General features: G+C 46.9%; 1 protein-coding gene across 1 annotated transcript; it reads right to left on the reverse strand.

Annotated features, from left to right (window-relative positions):
* Positions 1–5,936: 5,936 nt before the first annotated feature.
* Positions 5,937–6,521, reverse strand: LOC123042706 (uncharacterized). Its single transcript, XM_044465104.1, has 2 exons — positions 6,157–6,521; positions 5,937–6,056 (listed from the first exon to the last, which is right to left on the reverse strand). The coding sequence occupies exons 1-2, from the start codon at positions 6,463–6,465 to the stop codon at positions 6,033–6,035; spliced, it is 333 nt and encodes a 110-aa protein (XP_044321039.1). The 5' UTR covers positions 6,466–6,521; the 3' UTR covers positions 5,937–6,032.
* Between the last annotated feature and the right edge of the window lie 2,261 nt (positions 6,522–8,782).

Below are 8,782 nucleotides of genomic sequence, written 5' to 3' on the forward strand. Positions count from 1 at the left end.
AAACATCTAAACAAATAGCATATATATATATATATATATATATATAACAAAAAAAGAAAGCTAGGGGCGGGGCAGGGCAGGGGCGCAGGTGCGCGAGGCAGGGCAGGGGCGCGAGGCAGGTGCTCACAGGGGGTGGCGGGGCACGGCGAGCGGCGTCGGGGCAGGCGTAGCGGCATGGGGAGTGGTGCCGGCGTCGGGGCAGATGGCGTCGAGGGCGTCGGCGGCGGCGAACTTGAGCAGCCTGACGGTGTCGGGCGGCGGCGGTGACGGTGGCGCGGACCAGCCTGACGGCGTCGGGGCAGGCTCGGCGGCAACGGCGACGAGGAGCAGGGGGCGTCGGGCGGAGAAAGTGATTTATTTTGGAGAAACTGCTAAGTCCTGCTTATATACACAGCGCACTGGTCCCGGTTCATGGCACAAACCAGGACGAATGCCCCCTTTGGTCCCGGTTCTGCCACCAATCGGGACCAAAGGTCTCTTTTCAGCAGCTCAAAGGGCGGGAAATAGAGGCCTTTGGTCCCGGTTGGTGGCACCAACCGGGACTAAAGGGGGGCATTGGTTCCGGTTGGTGCCACGAACCGGTACCAATGCCCCCCTTTAGTCCCGTTGGTGCCACCAACCCGGACCAAAGGCCTTGTGCTGCCCCGCATCAAAAGTTTAGTACCACCTCGCTAGCTGAGAGAGCTCGAGAGTGGTTTATAAGCGCTCCTGCGCCCACCCTCTCGAGCTCCTCTCAATTGTAGGCTTTCGGGCCTAACCGTACGATGTGTGCCTGTGGGCCTACTGGGCCTTCTGCGGGCCTGAATCCTGGCCCATGGTAGGGTTTCTAGTCGTATTCAGGCCGTGGAGGCCCAGTAGGTGGCATTTTTTTGTTTTTTTGTTTTCTTTGTTGCTTTATTTATTTTATTTTGTTTCTACTTACAACAAAATACTTATTGTTGCTATTTTTATTTATTTTATTAAAGTTTATTTTTAATTATTTTTCTTTTAGGTCACAAAAATTATAAACTTTCTGTTAGTGCCATTAGTTTTCAAATTTGAATAGTTAAAATTATTGTGTTTAAAATTCAAAGTTTTTTTTCCAGTTTTTTTGTTTTGTTTTTTGCATTATTTATTTTGTTTTGTTTTTTGCTTTATTTTTAATTCTTTTTGCTTTTAGGTCAGCAAAATTATAAACTTTCTGTTAGTGCCATTAGTTTTAGAAAAATTATTTTGTTTTTTTGTTTTATTTGTTGCTTTATTTATTTTATTTTGTTTCTACTTACAACAAAATACTTATTGTTCGTATTTTTATTTATTTTATTAAAGTTTATTTTTAATTATTTTTCTTTTAAGTCACAAAAATTATAAACTTTCTGTTAGTGCCATTAGTTTTCAAATTTGAATAGTTAAAATTTGAATTCTTTGAATTTTGTGTGAATCACAAGTTTGTGATTAACTTTACTAAAAAAATGAGCATAGATGCGTCTATAGAGAAAATTCAACCTAAATTCATAATAAATTTCTATGAATTTCAGAGAAATTCAGTATGAATTTAGGTCAAATTCCCTGTATAAGGGCATCTATTTTCACTTTGAGAGGAGCTCAACAAGGCAGAGAGGGAGGGGCTTATAAACCGGTGTGAGCGCCCTTCGATTGGCGAGGTGGGACTAAACTCTGACCGCAACGAGGACCAACCCTTTAGTCCCGGATTGTGGCACAAACCGGGACTAATGGTCATGGGCCTGGGGCGAGGCGCATTGGTCCCGGTTCGTGCGTGGAACCGGGACCAAAAGGTCCAGACAAACCGGGACCAATGACCCACGTGGCTGCCCTCTTGAGTGTTCTTGGTGAGAACATGGTTGACAAGGAGCGAACCGGGCGTAATGGTATTACGAGGGCCGAACCATAAGACATTAAAGCATTTCAAATGAACTCTGAAAAAGTTGAAAGTTGACATGGTATCATAATTTCACCCACATAGCATGTGCATGTACAAAACGGACAATGGTATCATACTCGTCTGTTATAAAGTTGGCATGGTATCATCATAATAGTTGCGGGAGAAAGTCTTCACTTTTTCTTCACTTGTGTCATTTGCTTATTGCGCCGTAACCATGGATAACCTTCATCGTTTATCAGGATGCTTGGGTCAGCCTTGACTTTGAAGGGAGGAATTTCATGAAACTTTTCATAATCTTCAGACATGTCTATCTTGCCCTCCACTTCCACGATGTCCCTTTTTCCTGAAAGAACTATGTGGCGCTTTGGCTCATCGTATGATGTATTCGCTTCCTTATCTTTTCTTTTTCTCGGTTTGGTAGACATGTCCTTCACATAGATAATCTGTGCCACATCATTGGCTGTGTCAAAAACCATTACAGAACATCATAAATAGATAATTAAGTGACCAAATTAGTAGAAGTTCATCATCACATTAAAACCAAAGTACATACATAGTTCTCATCTAACAACATAAAGCTCTCCAGAGCATCTAAATTAATTAAACTATACATTGAAACTATGTAAAACATTTCAATGCGAAAACAAATGCGATCATAATCGCAACCAAGGTAACAATTGATCCAACGGCATAATGATACCAAGCCTCGGTATGAATGGCATATTTTCTAATCTTTCTAATCTTCAAGCGCATTGCATCCATCTTGATCTTGTGATCATCGATGACATCCACAACATGCAACTCCAATATCATCTTCTCCTCCTCAATTATTTTATTTTTTCCTTCAAGAAATTGTTTTCTTCTTCAACTAAATTTAACCTCTCGACAATAGGGTCGGTTGGAATTTCCGGCTCACATACCTCCTAGATAAATAAAATCTATGTCACATTGGTCGGCATAATTTTCATAAACAATAAATGAAGCAATAGTTATAAAGATAATATATACCACATCCGAATCATAGACAAGACGAGGGCCGATGGGGGCGGATACCAAAACCATCGCACTATATAATAACAAGCAATAAAACAGTAAAAAAATTAGACAAGTATCTATCTAAAGCAAGAATTTTTTTCTTTCAGAAAGAAGATAAGAACAAGAGGCTCACCACGGTGGTGCCGGCGACGAGATCGGCGCGGGCGATCGACGACAGTGAAGACGGGGACGGGGCGTGACGGGCCGCTAATATAAACCTAGACAAATCTCGGGAAAAATAGAGTTCGGAGGTTGTGCTTTGAGAGAAGAAAGCTTAACTAGTGTGGCTCGGGCATTTCATCGAACACCTCATGTGCATAGGAGGTGAGCTAGAGCACCACAAAGCCCTCCCCTCCCCGGCCAGAGAAAAACAGAGCAGTGGAGTGCTCTGCTCGCAGGCGAGGGGTATATATAGGCACCTCAATGGTCCCGGTTCGTGGCACGAACCGGGACTAAAGGGCAGCCTGTTGTCCCGATTCAAGCCACCAACCGAAACCAATGGTGGTGAGCCAGGAGCCAGGCCCATTGGTCCCGGTTCGTCCCACCAACCGGGACCAAAAGGTTCAGATGAACCGGGAACAATGGCCCACGTGGCCCGGCCGGCCTCCTGGGCTCATGAACCGGGACCAATGCCCCCATGGGTCCCGGGACTAATGGGCTGATCCGGACTGAACCAAAGCCCTCTTTTCTACTAGTGGTCCTAACCCACCAGCAGCTATACTCCTCCTTGATTCCATCCCCGCCAAGGTCCTCCCTGATTTTGGTAATGGAATGTAAAAGGACAAAATAATTAAAATAAGACAAACTCGATAATTCAAGGCTAAAAGGGGATAGTTTGAAGTCAATAGTTTGTACTTAATTCGTAATACCTTCTAAACTGCATAATCTAAATGGAAGCATTAGCTTTTGTTTTGACGTACCACTTCGTAACATCTTTCTTGGACCAGGACCCTTTTCGAACCAATCAGAACCAAAAATGATCAGAAACCAATATATACAATTTTATGAACAAAATAAATAATGATATGTGTGGCCTTACCAGGTTCGAATTCATCTCTCACAATCTCAGTACTTCCTCATTCATCTCCATTCTTCAGGGATGATGCATGCATCTACAATCCTAATATACGTACTTTTAGGTCCGCAGAATCGGGGCGTGCGCGGGGGCCTGCGCTTTCCGCTGGCTTCGCGGTCGTGAACGGGGGAGAGAAGGAGCTGCGGTCGGCGTCTCTTGCGGCCGAACGATCGGCAGCGGCGACATATCGTGCGGAGTGGGGTGAGACCGTGAGAGACGAAACGGTAGCGAGGGCTGTTTGCATCGGTGGGAATTTTTCTATGGGTTGATGGGCGGGATTAGCGTTTCGTTAGTAGATTTTAGACCATTAGATTTGTGATTAGACGCTCCAGATTTTAAGTTCCTTTTATTTATAGGGGTAGATGGATGAATCGTTAATATTTATTTTCTGATGTGTGTTGCTACTTTTTTTTTTGTGAACGAGATTTTTCTCCCTGCCCACGTACGGCGGCTGGGCATTTTTCCCCGTCTTTGGAACTTTTTGCTTTGCATTTTTCCCCGTCTGCCCACGTACGGCGGCTGGGCCCTGATATTTTGGACTGGCGAGCGTGGCTAGGCGCCAGAAATAAGGCAACAAGACTTTTCATGTAGTCAGACGGAAATAAACGAGGTTTTTATGAGTTAGTTGTGGGAAGGAGTTAATTGCACAAAACCATCACATTTGTGGCATCGTTTATAGAAAACCAACGAGGTCATTATTTTTTTGCAAAAAACACCGCACATTCAGTAAACATTTTGCAAAAAACACTGATCAAGTGATTTAGATCGTTTAATCACTTCTGACAAGTAGGGCCGAATTGTCGGGAGCTGACTGAACAAAAAAATTACACATACATCCCTCAATCTAAAAACAGAAAAGCAATCCAGCCCTTGTTCATGGCTGGTTGTCGTCGGACGGCGCATACAGACTAGCAGCTAAGCACGACTGCTACGTGTTGCCTCCCTGCCGTTGCTGCTCCTCGCTGATGCGTGCCGCTGCCTGCTGTTGCTCGGTGCCACAGCTCCCCGCCGGTGTGGCTGCCCGCGGCTGCTGCTGCTCGCCACCGCTGGTCCTCGCCGGTGCGGCTGCCCGCGGCTGCTGCTGCTCACCACCGCCGGTCCTCGCCACTGCGGCTGCTCGGCGCAGCTCCCATGCCATGGCCGTCGCTGACTAGTGTGGCTCCTAGGCGAGTCGGGTCGTACACAAGGGCGCGACTCGTGTGGTCCATGGCTTGCCGGAGCTTCAAAGCGCGACACGGGTGTGCCGAGCAGGAGGCCGAGGCGCTGTGCCGCGGGCACGCGGTCGCCGCACTTGACTGGTCGCTCCCGCCCATCGCCTCCCTACTCCACCTCCTCCTTGTCTCCGTGTCCGCCCTGCCGCGGATCACGCTCCCCGCCACGGCATCCCGACGGCCGGCAGAGTCAGGGCGCCGGACGACGACAGCGCGGGCACCCGGACGCCCTGACGGTTCTCCTCATCCAGCCGGGGTTGCGGGATGCCGACGAGGCGGATGCGACGACTGACGGAGCGGAGAGGATGAGGACGGCCGTGACCGCGGGGGGAGGGGGAAGGGATCGATTGCTTTTATTTTTAAGATTTAATTAAAGGTGTACTAGTAAAGATGCTCGTGCGTTGCAACGGGGCATATTCGAGTGATTCATTAAACATAGAACTGCCTTCATCATTAACTTCGGATCCTTCAGGTTTCTCCTGAGCGCTTCAGTGTAATGCTTCACTGCTTCTGGGTATTTTTGCTGCTTAGGGAACTCATTAAACAGAGAACCTCATCATTAACTGCCCCAGACTATTAGGGGCAGAAAAGCAGTGTTAACAGTATAATGATGTCAGAGTTAAGTTATTCATGGGGAATACAAATCTGCATCTCAAACTCAAAGGTGCAGCATACAAGATTTTGTTCACTCATAGTAACACAACTTTTACAGAATTCATACAAACAATACACCGAATGGCACTCTCATTGAACAGGCATTATCAAACACGATCATAATAAGCACAGAACAAACTCACCTCCATCTATCTCTCTGAACCAGCAAAGACATCTAAGCAGCAGCCACCGCCACTGCCTGCCCCCGTACCACCAGCAACAAAAGTAGCCCGCCTAATGAGACATCACAACTTCAAAATGTTGGGGATGGATGGTAAACAAGCAGAAACGTTATGTACCTCTGTAGTCTGCGCACCAGCTGCCTCACGAGACCATGACACCTCACCCTTTGCTTCCGGTTCCTGCACCACAACAGCTGTGTCCGTATCCCTGACCAGCACCTCATCGGCCTTCGTCTCTGGTTGATGCGCAGGATGCACCTTGGTTGTGTCCCGGACCACCACCTCCTCGCTCTTCACCTCTGGTTCCGGCACCTCAGGTGCTTCGGACACCACGACATCCTGCACCACGGCGTGCGCTTCCGCTCTCACATCCACCTTACCCTCTTGTTCCAGGTCAACAACTTCAGGCGGTAAAGCATCAACCATGATCTCCTCCCAGGCCTCGCCTGTGCTGCCGTCATCAACGTCCTCGACGGCACGCTCGACCGGTGCTTTATTATTAGGGAGAGATATGTAAATGTTTTGTCAAGTCAGCTCGTAGCAATTCGGTCCCACGTGTTAGAAAGTGATTAAACGACTTAAATCACTCGATCGATGCTTTTTGCAAAATGTTTACTGAACGTACGGTGTTTTTTTGCAAAAAATAGTGACCTCGTGGTTTTCTGCAAACGATGTCCTTAATGTGGTGGTTTTGTGCAATTAACTCTGTGGAAGGAGAAAATCAAACACTTTCAGCAGCAAGCCAACGAACGAGTCTGAAGAAAACCTGAAAATGTTAGGCACCTCGCAGCCATATTTCTACAACCTCCGGGAATGAATTTTCCCACAAGGCTGAAGACCATTACTACTCTCTCCGTCTGAAAATATTTGTCATCAAAATGAATAAAAAAATGTATCTACAACTAAAACACATCTAGATACATCTTCTTTTATCCATTTTGATGACAAGTATTTCCGGATAGAGGAGTATATCACAATATCGTGTCACATCGCACCAAGTCTAAACTAAAGTAGAATGCGCAATGGCTGTACTGTACAAGGGCTAGACTTCTAGTGCGTTCATATTTACACACGCTCATCGAGCAAAGAATCATTACTAGGGAAAACCTTATACACAGAATCTTAGCAGCATCGTGGTTTAAAAACAAACGCTACTGCTAATTAGCAGTAGCGGGCTACAAGAAACCGCGCTACTAATAGCGAAGTAACAGTAGCGCTCTAGGTGAAACAAGTGCTACTACTATAATTGCCACGGCGTTGCCACCAGGCTAGATATAGTAGTAGCGCCGTTTTTCTGGACACGCTATTGCTAAAATACTTAGTAGCAGTGTTTTTCTTCAAAACTCGCTGCTGCTAAGTATCACCCCTTGCAACTAATTAAGTTTAGTCTCATACTGCTAAGTGAACAAGGTGTTTACCATCTTAAATATGTTACTTCTCAAATTATCTCGAGCACTTGGTCTTCATTGAACTATATGTGTAGGATTTGTGGCTGCAATATGAATCCTCGCCTGTACCTATACAGGTACGGTGAGGATTCATGTTGACTATTTAGATTCTACACAAAAAGATCAATGATGACCAATGTATACTTTTTATGTTTTTACATGCTTAGACTTAGCAGTAGCGTTTTTTCTGAACAAAGCGCTACTGATATTGGTCTTAGTAGTAGCGCGCTCCCTATACCCGCGCTACTGCTAAAGCAAAACAAAACACACGGCCCGGCCGGCCCGCACGCTCATCTCTCAATTGTCCCCCTCCGCCCAACGCCGGCAGCTGCGCTTAGGGTTTCTCCTCCGCCACCGCTGCCGCAGGTAATGCTCCTTCCCCCTCTTGCCGCACCTCCGATGCTCCTTCACCCTCTCGTCGCCCACTATGTCGCTGCCCGCGCGCTCTGGCCAGGCGCCTTTGGCCGACCGCCCTCGATCCCCTCGCAGGCCGCTGTCGTCGCCCCCTCTCGTAGGAAAGTCACCAGCCTTCCCCTCGTCAGCACCCCCGACCGAGGTCACCATGCCATCCCCCCTCCTCGACAGCACCCCCTGAGGGTGCCCTACCTAGATGCAGCGGGGGCTTACGAATTTCATATGGATAACTAGATGCTTTTCTTTTTCTGTAATAAGTTATTTTTTGTAAAATGTAGGTGCCAATTTAGTTGAAATGCTTTGGTAGGTGGTACCGTGATCTGCTAGATATTGGTTTTGATACAAGTATTTAGTTTGTAAGTGCTAAGTTAATCCCAATTAAATTTGCCACTTGTTTTTTTTAACTAGTTATCTTGGGCAATAGGGGCCAAATTAGATGAAATGTGTCTTGGTAGGTGGTACCTTGATTTGGTAGATAACTTATTAAGATCTTAGGATTATACCTTTGTGTTGGGGAACGTTGCAGGAAAAAAAATCTACGGTTTCACCAAGATCAATCTATGAGTTCATCTAGCAACGAGAGAGAGGAGTGCATCTACATACCCTTGTAGATCGAGCGGAAGCGTTCAAGAGAACGGTGTTGAGGGAGCCGTACTCGTCGTGATCCAAATCACCGGAGATCCTAGCGCCGAACGGACGGCACCTCCGCGTTCAACACACGTACGGTCAGCATGACGTCTCCTCCTTCTTGATCCAGCAAGGGCGAATGAGAGGTTGATGAAGATCCAGCAGCACGACGGCATGGTGGTGGATGCAGCAGGGATCCCGACAGGGCTTCGCCAAGCGTCTGCGGGAGTGAGAGGTGTAGCAAGGGGGAAGGG

The sequence above is a fragment of the Triticum aestivum genome, chromosome 2B (genome assembly GCF_018294505.1).
Source record: "Triticum aestivum cultivar Chinese Spring chromosome 2B, IWGSC CS RefSeq v2.1, whole genome shotgun sequence".
NCBI lineage: Eukaryota > Viridiplantae > Streptophyta > Magnoliopsida > Poales > Poaceae > Triticum > Triticum aestivum.